At 33.1% G+C, this 19,581-nt stretch overlaps 1 protein-coding gene across 7 annotated transcripts in view; it reads right to left on the bottom strand.

Moving 5' to 3' along the window:
* Positions 1 to 19,581, bottom strand: part of ATRNL1 (attractin like 1) — a 765,177-nt gene that overhangs the window by 388,081 nt on the left and 357,515 nt on the right. For all 7 annotated transcript variants that reach the window (XM_049645843.1, XM_049645837.1, XM_049645839.1 and 4 more), the window contains one exon: positions 13,474 to 13,552. In XM_049645843.1, coding sequence (XP_049501800.1) covers positions 13,474 to 13,552 — 79 coding nt within the window. The remainder of the gene's footprint in view (positions 1 to 13,473; positions 13,553 to 19,581) is intronic.

The following is a 19,581-nucleotide window of genomic DNA, read 5'->3' as shown; positions in this document are numbered from 1 at the left end:
GGTGTTCTGGGCAAATACATTTTGCACAACCTAGCTGACAGGCAAGTACACGATTTACCGTGTCTTCTCCAAAACTGGATTTCAGCTGCCAGTAATTGGAGTCAGGAACTAGTGTGAATTAATTGGTTAATAATGCATTGAGGCCCTCACTTCTGAGGAAGCCTCCAAGGGTCTATGTTAGAGTCCCTAAGCAGGATTCCTGCACAATCAGCCTTATCTACTTACCTTAGTGTATTTTATGACCTTATTTTTTTAATGTTATACCTTGACATGAACTAGGCTATTATGGCAAAAAAATAGCATTATTTCTAAATATAGCATATATATTTACAAATGCAGTGCTCTAAATACTTTGATATCTTTTGCTTGTTTCAACTGATTGATAAAATAATCTATAGTAATCCATAAAGGTTATAATTTAGCTTCCTTATAAATTCCATTCAGACTCCTCAAATAGTAGACTCAATGGTATCATTTAGAACACAACTACCCTAAAATAATGGTACATTTTAATTAGATTTTGCATTTCAAGGCATTTTCTATATAGAAAACAATTTTATGTAACTTGTATCAATACTCTAAGATAAAAGAATAGCCAAAGGTTATATGAAAATTATTAATTATCTAAAGGAAGCAAAACTGATTTACTGCTTAATTCATGTTAGTTCATCTGTTAGGCAAATAACAATTCTGGAAGTAAAAATAAATTGTCTATTTGAGATAAAGGTTTTATATTTGATGATATAATATACAACCAGCTTCTGAGAATGGTGTATATCTCTCATTTTGAGTAGGAAACTATGGGCCTTATGTAGAATTGTTTAAACAATCATGTATGGTTTTTGAAAGTCAAAGACACTATTCTAGTAATAAACCTCACTAGAGTTCACAATGTCAGAACTTCAGGATGTATTAAGAAGAAATACGTTAATATCTTTAGTGAGGCACTTTAAAAGAAATACACAACGTATGATCTTGGTAACCCACATTTTACTGAAATTCATGTTCTTTTACAGTAACTTGGCATTTATTTTTATTTTTTTAATTCCAGTATAATTCATAGACAGTGTTATATTAGCTTCAGGTGTACAATACAGTGATTCAACAATTCAATACATTACTCAGTGCTCATTATCATAAGTGAATTCATAATCCCCTTCAACTATTTTATCCATCCCCTAACCCCCTCCCTTTTGATAACCACCAGTTTGTTCTCTATACTTAAGAATCTAGTTTATTTGTCTCTTTATTCATTTATTTACTTGTTTCTTAAATTCTATATGAGTGAAACCTCTCTAAGATTATGATTTATCTTGCTGTGTCTTAAAAATTCTAACTAAAATACTCAGTAATTTTTCATCTAAGACTATTGTAAGTTTCAACAAGAGCCATGAGTTTTTGAGAGGCACTCCACTGCAGTGCAGTTTTAAGAATTATTTCGTGGGGCGCTTGAATGGCACAGTTGGTTAAGCGTCCAACTTCAGTCCAGGTCATGATCTCACGGTTCATAGGTTCGAGCCCCGCGTCAGGCTCTGTGCTGACAGCTCAGAGCCTGGAGCTTGCTTCAGATTCTGTGTCTCCTTCTCTCTCTGCCCCTCCCCTGCATGCACTCTGTCTCTTGGTCTCCCAAAAATAAGTAAACATTTAAAAAACATTTTTAAAGATATCTCAGAATTACATAGCTAAAGTTGTATCCTGGAATTCTTACAAAAATCTCTTTGAAAGAATATTCTAAATGTATGACTGCACTGTGGAAGTAAATAGAACAGAAAAAAGATCCAAAAAAGTCAAAATGTGATGTATCATATAAAAGTGAATTTATACATATGAAATGTTTAATTAAGAATTATAAGAATGTATTAGACTTTAAAAGTTATGCCAAAATCTGCCAAACAGGGTGTATATAATATGCTACCACTAGAGGAAGTGATGTGGAAAAAAATGTATGTTCACATTTACTGGTGTATGTTATCAAATAACTTCAAGAGAATACACACACACACACACACACACAACTTGTTAACATTGATTCTAAGGAGGAGAAAAATGAGTGACTACGTAACAGGGATACACATTTTAAATTATGAAACACAGATATGTCATATGTTAAAAATAGATATTAAGACATAATGCAAACAAGTAAAAGGAACAAAATTGATGCTTAATTTGATAGCAGTCTGCCATGTTTACTTCCAATAGGGTGGAGAATGACTTCTAAAAATCTCTTCCACCACTAGAATAAAATGTTATGATATCAAATTACCTGGGAAATGGCAAACGTGTGTCTACAAAAGGAGGAAAAAAATCAAGCCTGTCCCTAGCTACTCAAGGAACAGGAACAAATTGGCCACACAAAAATGAGTTTATAGGGGCCATGAGAACAGTAATACTATTATAACAGTAAAACTGTTATAATATAACAGAATTCAGACTCAGAATAATATACTGAAATGACCAACATTTGCAATATTAGATATTCATAAATGAATCTAATACCATGTTCATTCAATATACTCTAATGGTAGTTCACCTTAAATATCACATTTAAAGTACATGAATCATTTCACTGAATAATAAACCAAAATAAACTACAAGTTTACTGATACCAAAAAAACTTAAGAAAATGAATACAAGGTACCATGTGGCAAGAATGCCAGGTAATTTCTAGATAATGATAGTATGTATCAAGTGCCAATTTAAGGCTATGTTCTAGTACAGCTGTGACTCAAGAAGTCACTATGTTCTGCTCACACTTGAGTAGTATTCTAGAGTAGAATTGAGTAGTATTCTCCTTCCATTTATTTATTCAATTACTTGTTTATATTGGTATGGAGTCGCTGACATTTATTTTATCCTTTGGGTTATAGTACAATACTACTTGGTTTATTTTATTGCTCAAATTGTTCCAGTTTTGGTCACCGGGAGCTGTCTCTAGTGGCTCCTGTGTCCCTTTGACATATGCCCGTCATTGTGGCGCGCGCACGTGTGTGTGTGTGTGTGTGTGTGTGTGCACAAACGTGTATGTGTTTGAGGACTGTGTTACCTTTTAGCATTACAAAACTCAGCTTATGTAGTTCCTGCTCCAGTTCTCCAATCAGCCAGTTCTCCAAATAGCCCTGGTTCCTTTTATTTGAAAGTTGTATTAGAAAGCAAGATTGATGTAAATGATGAACCACTAAATCCTACTCCTCTAACTATATGTTAACCAAATAGAATTTAAATAAAAACTTGAAAAAACAAACAAAATGAGAAAGCTCAATTGGGCACTAGATATGCATGTTGCAGAGAGGTTGTTGACATACCTAGTGGGAAATTTAAAATTTTCTATGCAATATTTTTGTTTTTTATAGGTCCATTCAAACTTTCTATTTCTTCTTGAATCAGTGGTGACAGTTTACGCCTTCTGGGGATTTTCCATTTCATCTAAATTCTTCAGTTTGTTGGGATACAGATGTTCGTAATGTACCCTTAGAATTCCTTTTATTTCTGAAAGGTCAGTAATAATATCTCTTCTTTTACCCTTGATGTTAGTAATTTGAATCTTCTCTCTTTTATTCTTGATCAGTCTATCTATTTTGCCAATTTATTGATCTTGTCAAAGAACCAACTTTTGTTTTCACTGATTTTCTCCGTTGTTTTCCTGGTCTCTCTTTCACTAATTTGTCCTCTAACCTTACTATTTCCTTCCTTTTCTGCTTCCTGTACATTTAATTTGTTCTTCTTTTCCCAGTTTCTTAAGGTGGAAGGTTAGGATAAAGAGTGTATCAGGCTAAATGAAATAAGTCAGTCAGAGAAAGACAAATATCATATGATTTCACGTACATGTGGAGTTTAAGAAACAAAACAAACGAGCCTGGGGGAAAAAGAGAAAGGCAAACCAAGAAACAGATTCTTAACTATAGAGTTAGCCATATTGTACACCTGAAACTAATGTTACACTGTATGTTAGCTAACTGGAATTTCAATAAAACCTTAAAACTTAAGGTTAACTTAAAACTTATTGACTTAAGATAATTTTTTTCTTTCAAATAATGTCATGTACAGCTATATATTTACTACTGAACACTCTTTACATCATATACATTTTGGTGTACTGTGTTTTCATTTTCATTCATCTCTAAGTATTTTTAAATTTCAGCCAGTTTTTCTTCAAATATTTTTTTGTTCCTTACTTCTTGCCTTGTGGTCCTCTTATTATGCATATTTTGCTGCACTTATTGGTATTCTGTATTTCTCTGAGGCGCTATTTATTTTCCTTCATTCTTTTTTTTTCCTCTGGCCTTATTTCATAATCTCTATTGCTCTATTTTCAAGCTTGTGAATTCTTTCTTCTGCCAGTTCAAATCTATTATTGAGCCTCTTGAGTAAGTTTTTTATTGTGGTTTTGTACTTCTCAATTTCTGATTTTCCATTAGCTTCTCCTTTTTTTATAATTTCTTTCTCTTTACTGATATTATCTGTTTTTATGAGGTATTTCTATCCTATCTTCCTGTCCTTCTTTAATCATGGTTTCCTTTAGTTCTTTGGGCATATTTACAACAGCTGCTCTGAGGTCTCGGTCTGTTACTTCTGACAGCTGGGTCCTCTCGCAAGTTCTGCTGCGTGCTATTTGTCCTGTATATGCACCACAGTCCCCTTTCTTTGAATGTTCCATAATTTTGTGTTGAAAAACACATTTTAGGTCATAAACTGTGACAATTCTGTGTAGTGATTCTCTTCCCTCCCCCACATAAGTTTTGTTCTAATATGCCTATTTGTTTAGTGACTTGGTAGGGCTATTTTAGTGAAGTCTATTTTCTCTGCAGTGTAGCCTATGATGTTCTTCAGAGGGTGCAGCTTTGGGGATATACACTGTCATGTGGGATGACTGGTTTTTATCAGGGCTCTCTTTGCGAGATCTTTCTATGAAGCCACGTGCCTGCTTTGGTTATCACACCCAGCTGTTAGCCTCAACTGATTACTCTATTGTTTTTGATAATGCTCTGAGGTTTAAATTGCTCCCTAAACTGATTCAATTAATTCTGTGTCCATTGTAGGGGTAATATTTGAAACTAGCGTTTTACATTTTTTACAACCCCAGGAGAGATCTTCTTAACTTTTGCTGTCACTGGACTTTTCTGGTAAACTTCTAGCAGATTTATGGTGGGGCTCTCAGACTCATCTGCATTGCTTCCCAACACTGTGTCCGTTTTATTCAAGGAAGCCATTAGAGTTGAAGTTCTCCATAGTTTATTTCAAACTTCTTCGGCTGAATAAAATTAAACTCTGTTCTCTTTTGCGCAGTGTTTCCTCAGCTTCCTGGGGCTCACATTCACTTAGTTTTTCTCCAACTTCACAGTATTCTTTGCTGATTTTGTCTTCTGATTTCTCGAGTATCTTAGCTCATGCTGCTACCACAAAATACCATAAACTGAATGACTCAACTAGGATACATTTATTTCTTACAGTTATAGAGGCTAGGAAGCCCAAGATCGAGGTGATGGCAGATGTGGTTGTTGGAGGGCCATATTCCTGGCTTTCTGACAACTACCGTCTTGCTGTGTGCTCATATGAGTATCCTTTGTGTATTGTCATAGAGAAAGAACCCTTTCTCTGTTCCTTTTCATAATGGGCACTATTTCTATCTGAGAGTATCAACATCACATAAGTCCAAGTGCCTCCAAAAGGTCTCTCTTCCAAATACCATAACATTGGGGTTTAGGGCCTCAACATATGAATTTGGGAGAGGACATATTCAATCTATAACATTAAGTTTGAATACCTGAGGGCTTAATCCTCCTCTTTTGGTGTTACCACCAGTCCCATGGCTTTAAGTACCATTGGTGTACTGAAACTCCCAAATTTATCTCTCCTGCTCACACCTTTTCCTCATGCCAGAGCCAACTCCTGATTCCTTGACTTATCTAATTGGATGAACAACAAATGTCTCAAACGTAACATGTAAAAACTGCCTTCCTTTCCCCAAACCAATTTTACTTTCAATCAACTTCATTTCAATTGATGGCAATTTTACATTTACAGTTGTTCAGGGAAAACCTTCTAGTCATGCTTGGTTTATATTCTTCTGAAGTCATGACTGGTTTAATTCTTCCTCACACCTCCCCATCTAACCAATCATGTTATCTTCAAAACATACCCAAAATCTGATCACTTCTTGCTCCGTTGCCACCTCTTGATTTGAGCAATCATCATCTCTCATCAGGTAGGCTAGTAACCTCTTTACTAGTTTCCCTATGTCCACAGTTGTTTATCTTAGTCTAGTCTCAACACAACAGCAGAATTCTCAGTTTCAAGTCATATCTTTTAAACGCAAATCACTTAACTTCTCTGTTGAAAACCCTTCAAAGGTTTTCCATCTCTCTAAGAGTAAACGCCAAAGTAGAGTTCCAATGCCAATAGTGCATATCAGAATCTATTGTAGACTTTAAAAATAGACTCATAAAGCTGAGCTTTATAGAATTCTGATTTATAGGTCTGGAGGGGGTGAAACAGTGGAGTGGCTCTCAAGGATATATAAATGTAATTTCTTAAGATCAACAGGTGTTTCTAAAGGCCCTACTGAATTGAGAACAACTGTGTTAGAGTGTAGGTACATGGAGGAGAAGAATCCAAGATATACAGGAGTTGCTGTTACTAATATTAATGCATAATGTAACGTTAATCATTATTTATATTACATATCAATAACAGCTAACATTTGTTGAGTTCTGGTAAGGAAAAAGGCAGTACGCTGAGCACTTAGCATGCATTAACTCAGTTAGTACTAAAAACCTTACAAAGCAGGCCCTACCGCATTTTGATTCTAAGACACATTTGTTTTCCCATCTAAGCATCTCTGAAACATGTGTCTTACAGCCACTGAAATCATATAATCACTACTGGCCAGATGGCAGTTATGATATATATGTCATTGCCTGCACAGACACAAACTTGATTATTCAGTCAATGATACTATATGAAACAAAACATTTTTACCTGAATCAAAAAGTGATTTATATAACAAAATTGAACCATGACTGTAAACAAGTTTTAGTAATACCTCACCAATTTATTTTGTTTCTACTTTCCTTTCAATGTATATATGTGAATGATATGTAATAAAATCTCTAAGTAATTCTGTAAGAGCCCTTTCAATAAGTACAAAATAAATGCAGTGAGAGAGTACTGTGTGGTAGTTTAATTGTCACTGTTTTTTCCTTCTAACTGGTACATTAAATAAGGTTGATTGATTGTGTCATATTAGATAAGAATAGATGAAATACAGCATATTCCTCCTACAATAAACGGATTCATAGGCTATATTATAAGTGGTCAATTATAACTATCAACAGTAAATCGAACCTGTTCAAACTCAGGCTATCTTTAAAGTTCTTTGCATGGCTCTGAGAGCTTGAGTTTGGAGTCTGACGGACTTGATTAAAAATCAGAGCTCTTTCATTTACTAGTTATAAGCTTTGATAATAGTACACAACTCCCCTCAAATTCCTTATACAGCTAAAGGGGAAATAATATATGTCTTGTAACGGGAGGATTAAATACTATTTTTGTTAAATGCCCAATTCCAAAATGTTAGATTGTGCCCTCTACTTTCCTGAAATTTATATATTTGTTTGCGTACAATTATGAAATAACATAATCATTCTTTTTACCAAATACCAATCCCACAACCTGGAGACAATCTTGGCAATTCTCTCAAAATCTCTATGAACTCAATGCATGTGTGTGTGTTTGTGTGTGTGTGATTTGAAATCGGAACATTATAAAACTTTATTAGCATTTCCTAGTGAATAGCATATTCTTAAAATCTGTAGCTTTTCAAGAACTGTGACGGTTCTTGTTTGTTTACTGCTATATTCCTCTAAAAATGTGTTTGGAACAAGAGTTGTTGATTCAATAAATATTTGTTGAATGAAGGAATGAGGTTTGATTTTAAACACATACCTACCTACCTACCTCCTTCTTAGTTTTCAGTTACATAATATCCCATTATTAGAAAATAGAATTATTTCAAGAAGCTTTTTGAATGACATGAAATTGTTGATATACAAAAAACCCTCTATAAATATTTTTGTATGAATATAATTTGAAAAAGTAGGCAGGCTTATATTTTTAGAATATATTTCTATAAATCTATTTAACAAATAGAGCTAACAAATAGATCTTGACTTAACAAGTCAAGAGTTTTTCCTTTAATTTTGAAAGGTAATACCCAAATTAAAAATTATGTATTTTTGTTTGCCCAGTAAAACCCCCACTTGTTTTGAAAACAAATCAACATTTAACTTTGGAGAATTATTTCTTTCTCTCTCTCTCTCTCTCTCAGTCCATGTGAATTTTGTGACATGAAACCCACCCCTCAAAAAAAAAAACCCCACCCTTCAGCTCCAGGGTGAGTGTTTGTTTGTACTGGAAACAGGGTTGCCAGATTGAGCAAATAAAAACATAGAATGTTCAGTTAAATTTGAATTTTAGAAGAACAATGAATTTTTTTAGTATAAAATCACATACCTATACATATACATTGGAGACATATATAAACAGATACAAGTGTGTATATTAGATATATAAGATTTTATGATGAATTAGATTAAAATTTATTGACAGAAATTCAAAATTCTTGGCCATTTCTTAATCTGCATAAATAACTGAGTCTAAATTAGAGATAATAACATATAACAAATAAAAATGATAATTTTAGGCAATTTTTGTATTGCATTAATAAATGTATTGTACAATGCTAAAAATGTTTACCTTATTTTTTTAGAAATTAATTCTATGTACAGTTCTGCAACAGTTTATACTTAGTTCCATACTAATCCCACTTCCAGAAAACTGTTTAATATACCATATCTCCCCCGATGGATGGCACCACAATAAAGTGAAGTGTTCCTTTGAAATTGTGAGATTGTGTATACATATGTGTGAGTATCTTACTGAAAATTTGAAAACTATGAATTCCCTAAAAAAAATAGGGTCTATGACCTTTTCTTTATATCAGCAGTATTTATCAATCTGTCTGGAATATTGCAAGAGATTAATACATCTTTGCTGAACTGAACAAAATGAAAGCACTGTATCTACAATAAGACTTTCGGCAACAGGTATACAGGGCATGAATCAGTTAACTGTCAAGTCATAGGCTCCCATACATATCTGACTTCTCAACTCAAGTTATTTTCATGTAGACTTAGGCTAATTTTTAAACTACGACAATATAAATAGGCATGATGAACATCTGTAATTTCTAGTCTTGTAGGATCAAGTAGAAAAAAATCAAAGCACAGGAATCATTATATTTTGAAATTCAAAAAGAGAAAATGAGAAAAAATAAGTTAATGCCAAGGCCATTAAATGAAAAGAAAGACATTTATTTGAGCGCATGATTTATGTTTAAAAAAAAACCTTGCTTTTTTGATAAAAGAATATGTTTTATGGAATCTTTATCTAGATATTAAAATGTCTAACATTATATAAAATACAGATTCTTAAAGTACTAACAAATTCTGTAAGAAGTAACATATATAACCTAGTCAATTAATTTTAATTTCTCCACCCAAAATAACATTTTCTCATTACTCTCCATGTAAACTCAGTTAAGTATAACTTAATGATATTATTATTTCTTCTATTTTTGTGCCCCAAAACAATTAGATATTGAAGGAAAGACAATGCATTTACCTCTAGAAAAGTAGTTTGTTACTCAGAGGTACTAGAATCCTACTTCTGGGTTTTAGTTTATTTTTAACTCAAATTTCAGGTTTATAATGCTAAATTCAAATCTAGGTTTTATGCAGTATGATGAAATGTGAAAGAAAGTAGTACATCATGAACACAAGGTCAGTCACTCAGTGGACAATGTCTTATCCTAGGCAATGTTTTTTATTGATTTTTAAGCATTAGAAGAGCATATTTGACTATGAAAGATAAGCAAATAATGTGGTAAAGCTCCATATCAATATATCTTTAAAACTTTTAAAGAGCTATAAGTTTAAGAGAATTAAAGAAGGAAAGTTTTTTTAAAAAAGAAGGAAAAGTTGCTGATACAGGAAATATCACTCAAATACACAGACCTACCTGTAATGTGAAGTTGATTAGAATTAACTTTACATTTGCCTATGGGATCTATTATTCCATGGATTTTACAGTTAGACTTTAACTGAGGCAAACTACAATTAAGCTACTCACAATACATTGGAAAAAATGTTTCCAACTGAAAAAAATTATTGCAAATGTTAAGATATGCAAGATATTTTCACTCATGTTAATCAAATATAAGATTAAATATCTCCTCTTTTTTTAAACATTTTTTTAACATTTATTTATTTTTGAGACGGAGAGAGACAGAGCATGAACGGGGGAGCATCAGAGGGAGAGGGAGACACAGAATCTGAAACAGACTCCAGGCTCTGAGCTGTCAGCACAGAGCCCGACGCGGGGCTTGAACTCACAGACTAGGAGATCATGACCTGAGCTGAAATCAGAAGCTTAATTGACTGAGCCACCCAGGCACCCCAAGATTAAATATCTTCAATGCAAGGAGTAATTATAATGTTTTGACAGGTTTCTGCCTTATGATACCTATTAAATACTCAAATTTCACTTTAAAAATGAAGATTATTAATCATAGCAATATTTCAAGAGACTCCATTTAACATAAACTTGTTCCTAATAAATACTTATATAATGTAATGAATATTTATCTAAAACTGAATGTACCATTGAAACTAAATGTTTCAATACCTCTGTAATAAGCATAAGCTATAAAAAACCGAACTCATCCTTCTACTGTATTATAACATTTACACGGATCAATATCCACTTATTGTTTCTATTCATTAACATGGCACCCCACCCACATAAAAATGTTCATATCCTTAATAAGGTTATCATAGAAATGAATGTGAAGTTGTTAAATGAAAAGATAAATTAAAATGAAGTCCTTTGTAGTTGTGTTTTTGTGTTTTTTAGAGTCCCTGAATTGTCAGGAGTGTTATTCAAAAAGTATTACATTAATAATAAGTTTCTGTTATTGAAATTATACCACAAAAACAGTATAGATGTGTTTATGAGAAGCCAAAGCTTCAAATTGTTTTTTTTAAAAGCAACATGTCAGGTTGAATTAAACTATATTAAAATAATCCAACGATATTTTGTTTTATTTTTATTTTTAATTTTTTTAATGTTCATTTATTTTGGGGAGAGAGCATGACCAGGGGAGGGGCATAGTGAGAGGGAGACAGAGAATCCAAAGAAGGCTCTTAACTGTCAGTGCAAAGCCCAACAAGGGGCTTGAACCCAAGAACCATGAGATCATGACCTGAGCCGAAGTTGGATGCTCAACTGACTGAGCCACCCAGGTGCCCCAAGATATTTTCATTTTAAACCAGTACTAATATTTTGAAAGGCAAGTAGTGTATAATTCCTCTAATAATATCACAGAAATATTCAGAAGAGAGACTCCTTCAAATAATTTTCATTTACTGTTACAAATAAATTGCCATTGCACTAATTAATCATAGTCCTCTGAGGCTTACAACAGTTGATGTCTTAATGTTTCAGAGAAAGTGACATATCCACATACAGGAAACATACTGGGGTCTTTCCCTTTTGAGACTATTAGAATTAACCTAATAGTTAAAACTGAATAGAGATAGGATCAAATAAAAATACATTTTTAACTTCATCCAAATAAAGTCTATAAATGGGGTTAGAATATTAGTTACAACTAGTGCAGTTAAAAGTCTTTGGGCCTCTAAGACCAAAATGACAACCTTCTAATAATATAAAATTATTATCTAATAACAGATCTGTTAGTCATCAAAATGGTATCTTTGTGCATCAACATGTAAATGGTTTCTAAGACATTTAGAATTCTCTATTTAAAGGATCTAATAAGAATTAAATTTGAGAAAACACCTCAATACTTTTAACATATGATATTGTAAACATCACATGACATCTCAACAAGATGAATCTTGTATCTTGGTAGAGGCAGCAATTAAATTATTATTATAAGACTCACTACCCAGATGAGTTCTAGAAAAAGGGCTATTATATTGAGGGAATATCAAGAGGACAGGATAATATTAAGAAGGACAGATGAGAACTGGCCCAGTGATCTCTAATCTTCCTATTTCTCCCTTGTTCTTTCCATGTGTAATATATATTCTGAAAGATATTGACTGAGGGTTGATGGGGGGGTGGGAAGGAGGGGAGGGTGGGTGATGGGTATTGAGGAGGACACCTGTTGGGATGAGCACTGGGTGTTGTATGGAAACCAATTTGACAATAAATTTCACATTAAAAAAATTAAAAATAAAGAAAAATAAAATTAAAAAAAAGATCCTTTTCAACTGGATTACTTTTATCGTAGGGTCATGCCAAGTATGTTCTCATTGATGTTGCCTTGACCATTTACAGAAAATCAGAGAGACAGAAATGAACAGATGTATAATTTATTTCTGGGAAGAGGGTTATCAAGTTTGCAAACATATTATAGTTAGGTTCTGAATTTTAATGGATGTTTGAAAACTAAGGAATAATTAAGAAGAATTCATGTCATTGACTAATTATATAACTTAGAATATTCTGGATTAGCTTCAAATCTTCACATATATTATTTTGTATGTGGGGAAAAGATGGTAAGCAATTATACCACTGTATTATATTATTGCACAAAATTATACATATAAAAATATACTGACAAATGCAACAAGTACAGCACTAATAAAACTAACAACAGCATACCCATATTAATACTAATAGACTATAACACTAATAAAAAGAGAAACTTGCTTTTTCATTATATAAGTGTAAAACAATAAACCTATTTCACATTTATGCTCCTCAGATTACTATATTTCTTTGTTTCTTTCAACTAATATACACAAAGATAAAAAAACTGTCTAATATATTTGTATCATTAGTTGTTCTGCAAGAGCATTACTGTTTTTATTGACTTTAGGATTACAGGGAACACATATGATTAATTCTGACACAGAAAGTATCAAATTGAGGTACACTTCAAACATACTAGAATTATGAGATAATCATGAAATAGTAAAGATTTGATTCCTTAAAAAAAAATCTAGGAGATAAAAACCAAAAATATTTATCACTGAGAATTTTCTTTTAAATTGCACCAGAGATCCTTCTAAAAGTAAACAGTTTTTATAACTACTTAAAGAAACTGCAAGTTGCTTAATAAATAGTATTAATATATATATATTCAATATGAATTCTAACACTATTTACAATAACTGTTTGTAACTAACCAATCTTTCTACAGAGACTGACTTAAAATGAGAGTGGTAAAGTTTGCTGTAAAGCTTAAAAATTCTAGATTGATTTGTTCAATCTTAATAAGTAAAGTTGATTTGAAACTCTGTATTTAAGAGGCATATACTAATTAAGTCACAGTGATTCACATTTACTCAAATCTTTAAACCAAAGATAAGGTAACATTACTGGTACCTCTCTCCGTCGAGAAGCCCAACATGTTTGTTTGATCTTCCATACCACTGCAGCCACCAGCAATAGGGATAAAAAACAACTGGAAAATAAAATACAAATAATTTTTGCTTAAAACATTAGAAACATGTAATGAAATACAAAAGAATACACAGAGAATTTAAAAGTAAATAGAACTAACCACTCCACGTTGGTAAATAAAGCAAAAGTGGATAAATTAGCAATGTTTAAAATGCTCTCAAGTAAAATCAAAGCATACAGTAATTATTTATATTCCTTGTTATACAGTGTAGTCAATCTTTAAGATTTTTTCTGACAGAAGGAGTATAAATTTATAACTGTTAGTCTTATGAAGCAACAGAAATCAATTTAAAATTGCTATTGAGTCATAAAAGCTTGCAACTTTATAAATTTACATTTCAAACAGGTTCATTCACTTTATCTGTATTAGCAACTATTGTAGATATGAGCATATTCCAGTGGTTTTCAATTGAAGACAATTTTGCTCCCTGTTTACCCCTAGGGCAATCTGGCAATGTCCGGAGACATGTGATAATCACAACATTGATAGGGGTACAACTTGGCATCAGATAAGTAGAGATTTGAATTTGAATACTGCTAAACACCCTGCAATGCACGGAACTGTCCCCAACAGCAAGGAGTTATCCAGTCCAAGTTGTCAGTAGTGCTGAAGTTGAGAAACTCTGGCCCATGCTAAAGTTTACACTAAGAAATAATTCAGTCACAGTGTTTATAGGTACGGCTTATACATATTAGGTACAATATAGCCATAAGCTATGAAAATGTGGGATACTTTGTTAACAGTGGTTTGAGACTGGCAAATCTCAAAATAACAGAATTATGTGAGTCTGATTAATCGGTTCCAACCATGTAGCACTGTTTTCTCTCCCTTTGCTCTGCGATCGAACGTTATGCTGTGAAAACACCCAGAGATGAGTAGACCCGGACCACTACAAATTCACTGGTTACAGGTCACTACAAAAAACCTTATCTTCATCCTTAATTGATAATCCTTGTATTCTTCAACTGATTCACTCATAAGCTGTGTAAATCTTAACATTTTCTACTTTTGTTAATTCCATAATATATTTTTTTCTCCCTGTTTCACTTGAAGAGAAGATCTTAGAATATTCTTCAAGGATGATAACAAGGGCAATTCTAGCACCTATCCTTTGAGTGCTGAACACATTCCTGATACTGTGCTAAATACATCACATTGATGCTTGGATTTAGTTTTATAAGAACACTTCTGGATGGAATATATGATTCCTATTTTTAAAAAGAAAACCCCAATGCTCAGAAAGTTCAAAATAAATTACTTATAGTCCCAAAGGAAATAAGTGGTAGAGTCAAAATTCAAATCCACCTATGTACGCCTCAGACTCTCTCCTCCCCATCTGTTAAGCAACTCTGATCTTGCACACAATCTCATAAGAGTTGTATTTCCATTTCCATTCTCTAATCTGTTATCCAGTATCAAATAAAGTGGATAAAAAAAGAAAAAGAGAAAAAAGCCTGTGATCCTAATCTTTTTAACCACTGAAGTGCCTTTTGGTCTTAGTAATTATCTTGTCCCTAATATTTATACCCTCTGTTTCATCTTAATTTTAATTTCCACAAGTGCGCAAGTCCCATATCTCCTGAAAAAAAAAAAAAAAAAAAACAACTACCCTATTTTATTGACCCTATCATTTCCTCTAGTTTATTATGTGATCAAGGTAGGCACCTCTATGTCAATTTCCTCATAACCTAGTCTTATTTAACTCCTTGTAATCTGGCATCTGCCTTATATACTAATAAAGTTGTTACTATTAATAATGATTAATATTTATAAAATAGTCAACATTCTAAAGAATACTTTCCTCAAGGTGGCTTTCTAAAAATGAAATAAATAAACTGGTCTCTTCTCTATTAACTGACTTTCACTTCTCAATTGACAACACTAGCCACCCATTCTTTAAAACTTGTTCTTAATACTTTATTTTCTGTTTTAAAGTTTTTATTTAAATTCCAGTTCCTTAACATACAGTGTAATATTAGTTTCAGGTGTACAATTTATTGATTCAATACTTACATACAACAGCCGGTGCTCATCACAAGTGCCCTCCTTCATACCTATCACCTATTTAACCCACCCACCCCCACCCCCCTCCCCTCTGGTAACGCTCAGTTTGTTCTCCATAGTAAAGTCTGTTTCTTGGTTTGCCTGTCTCTTTTTTCCCCTATGATTATTTGTTTTGTTTCTTAAATTCCACATGAGAGAAATCATATGGTATTTGTCTTTCTCTGAGTTATTTCCTTAGCATAATACTCTCTCGCTCCATATATATACTTACTCAACATCTTATTTATCCATTCATCTACTCGATGGAAATTTGGGCTCTTTCCATAATTTGGCTATTGTAAATAATGCTGCTACAAATATTGGGGTGCATACATGTCTTCAAATTAGTATTTTTGTATTCTTTGGGCAAATACCTAGTAATGCAATTGCTGGATCACGGGGCAGTTCTATTTTCAACTTCCAGTTTGCATTCCCATCAATAGCGTAAGAGGATTCCCCTTTCTCCACATCCTCACCAACATCTATTATTTCTTATGTTGTTAATTTTAACTATCCTGACTGGTACGAGGGGGCATTTTGTTGTGGTTTTGATTCGTATTTCCCTGATGATGATCATGTTAAGCATCTTTTCATGTGTCTGTTGGCCATGTGTATATCTTCTTTAGAAAATGTCTATTCATGTCTTCCCATTTTTAATTAGATGTGTTTTTTGGATATTGAATTCTATCAGATCTTTATATATTTTAGATACTCTTTTCCAGATATGTCATTTGCAAATATCTTTTCCCATTCCATAGGTTGCCTTTTAGTTTTATTGATTGTTTCCTTCACTGCACAGAAGCTTCTTATTTTGATAAAGTCCCAACAGTTTATTTTTGCCTTTGTTTCCCTTTCCTAAGGAGACATATCTAATAAGAAATTGCTATAGCCAATGTCAAAGAGGCTACTGCTGTGTCATCCTCTAGAACTTTTATGGTTTCCTGTCTCACATTTAGATCTTTCATCCATTTCAAATTTATATTTGTGCTTGTGTGTGAAAGTGGTTCAGTTTCATTTTTCTGCCTGTTGCTGTCCACTTTTCCCAACACTATTTGTTGAAGAGACTCTTTTTTTTTTTTTTTCCCTCAGATATTCTTTCCTCCTTTGTCAAAGATGAATTGACCATAAAGTTGCAAGTTGATTTTTGGATCTTCTATTCTGTTCCATTGATCTATGTGTCTGTTTTTGTCGCAATACCGTACTATCTTAATCAAACTAGAGCGTTGTAATATAACTTGAATTCCAGAATTGTGATGCCTACAGCTTTGCTTTTCCTTTTCAAGGTTGCTTTGGCTATTCGGGGTCTTTTGTGCTTCCATACAAATTTCAGGATTGTTGTTCTAACTTTGCGAAAAATGCTGTTGGTATTTTGATAGGGATTGCATTAAATATATAGATTGCTTTGGGTAATATAGCCATTTTACCAATATTTGTTCTTCTAATCCATGAGCATGGAATGTTTTCAATTTCTTTGTGTCATCTTAAATTTCTTTCATCAGTGTTTTATAGTTTTCAGAGTATAGGTTTATTACCTCTTTAATTAGGTTTATTCCTAGATATCCTATGGTTTTTGATGCAATTGTAAATAGGATTGATTCCTTGATTTCTCTTTCTGCTGCTTTATTACTGGTATATAGAAATACAACAGATTTCTGCATGTTGATTTTGTATCCTGCAATTTCACTGAATTTATCAGTTCTAGCAATTTTTTGGTGGGGACCTTCAGTTTTTCTACATACAGTATCATGTCATCTGCAAATAGTGAAAGTTTTAATTCTTCCTTGTTGATTAGGATGCTTTTTATTTCTTTTTGTTGTCTGACTGCTGTGGCTAGGACTTACAGTACTATGTTGGATAAAAATGGCTAGAGTCGATATCTTTGTCTTGTTCCTGACCTTCATGGAAGAACTCTCAATATTTCCTTGTTGAGGATGATATTAGCTGTGGGCTTTTTATATGTGGCCTTTATTATGTTGAGGTGTGTTCCCTTTAGCCCTACTTTGTTGAAGGATTTCATCAAGAATGGATGCTGTATTTTGTGAAATGCTTTGTCTGCATATTGAAAGGATCATACAGGGTTCTTATCCTTTCTTTTATCAATGCGTTGTATCACACTGATTGATTTGCAAATATCGAACCACCCTTGCGGCCCAGGAATAAATCCTGCTTGATGGTGGTGAATGATTCTTTTAATACACTGTTGGATTCGGTTTGGTAGCATTTTATTGAGAATTTCTGCATCCATTTCATCAGGGATATTAGCCTGTAATTTTATTTTTTAATGGAATCTTTGTCTGGTTTTATATCAAGACAATGTTGGCTTCATAGAATGAATTTGGAAGTTTTCCTTTCTTTTCTATTTTTTGGACTAGTTTGAGAAGAATAGGTATGAGCTCTTCTTTAAATGTTTGGTAAAATTTGCCTGTGAAGCCATCTGGCCTTGACTTTTGTTTGTTGGGAGATATTTAATTCAATTTTTTTTTTTTTTTTTTTTTTTTTTTTTTTTTTTTTTTTTTTGCTGGTTATTGGTCTGTTCAAGTTTTCTATTTCTTCCTGTTTCAATTTTGGTAGTTTATATGTTTCTAGGAATTTATTCTTTTTCTCCGGGTTGTCCAATTTTTTGGCATATAATTTTTCACAATATTCTCTCATAATTGTTTGTATTTCTGTGGTGTTGTTTGTTATTTCTCCTGTCTCATTTGTGAGTTTATTTATTTGGGTCTTTTTTCTTTTTGATAAATCTTGCTAGGGGGTTATCAATTTTATTAATTTTTTTGAAGAAATTATCTTATTGGTTTCCCTTCATCCTTCCTGACATAGTACAGGGTCAGTGAAAGTTGGCTGCATTCCAGGTTTCCTCTTTTAAATTATGGACATTCCCTAAAAGCCAGTTTACATCATGCTGTTGTTACCTTCTCTTGCTCTCAGAAAGCGCAAGCTCAGTTATCCTCATGGCCTCAGCTATAACCTTAATTGGAATGATTTCCAAACCTTTATCATTAGACCTGCCCAAATGAAAGCATCTTGTCACTAAAGGTGAACTAACATTTATTTCAGACGCCCTCCCAGGAAAGAAATTCCCAGCAAACTCTGTAATCCAGCCCCTAATCACTCATCAAAGCTGAGAAGCCGCTGACTCACAAGCATTCTATTTTTAGCTAGCTCAAACTAGAAAAATGTTCTTCTATTAAGCTCTTTCTAACTTTTATCAATCAATGCTGTTTCTGCCTTCTGGGTTATATGTTAAAACTTCTTTATATATTTGAAGAAGCCTACAGGATTCCTTCTAGTTCACTAGTTCTCAGTCAGAAAAGTTTTGTACTCCAGAAGATATTTGGTAGTGTCTGGAGACATTTTGGTTTCACCATTTGGTGGACATCTAGTGGGATGCTGGTAAATGCCTTACAAAACACAAGTCACCCCCCTCCCCCATAAGAGAGATTTTCCCATCTTAATATTCCAATAGTGCCATGAAACCCTGTTCTAGTCTGAATTATTGCCATTGTTGTATCCCAGATTAACACTGTAACTGTTAAAATGTGGTAGTAAAAAGTAAAGACTAAGAATCCATTTATCTGAATTTGAGTCCTTTAACATGAGATATATCACCTCCAATATATTGTGCCCAATCTGAACTCATGAATAAAATTCATAATAATAAAAGACACAAACATCCATTGAGTAATATGTACCAAGTACAGTTATGTGTTTTACATGGATTATTCAATTACCACAATCACACATGATATACCACGTATACTGTTATGAAATTATTTAAAGATAAGAGAGCTAAGTCATACAGACTCTAAATAAGTTGCCTAAGTTACAAAAGTCTTAAATTGCAAGTTCTCCCTTTCTCCCAACTTCTTTTGATTCACCATTTCTTTTCAGCTAAAATGTAAAAACACATTCAACTTCAGAATCCCTGTGCCAAGGGGCGTCTGGGTGGCTCAGTCAGTTAAGCCTCCAACTTTGGATCAGATCCT

This window comes from Panthera uncia, chromosome D2, assembly GCF_023721935.1.
Source record: "Panthera uncia isolate 11264 chromosome D2, Puncia_PCG_1.0, whole genome shotgun sequence".
NCBI classification, from domain to species: domain Eukaryota; kingdom Metazoa; phylum Chordata; class Mammalia; order Carnivora; family Felidae; genus Panthera; species Panthera uncia.
Note: the sequence above shows the minus strand (reverse complement) of the source record. Positions and strands in the feature narration are given on the sequence as shown.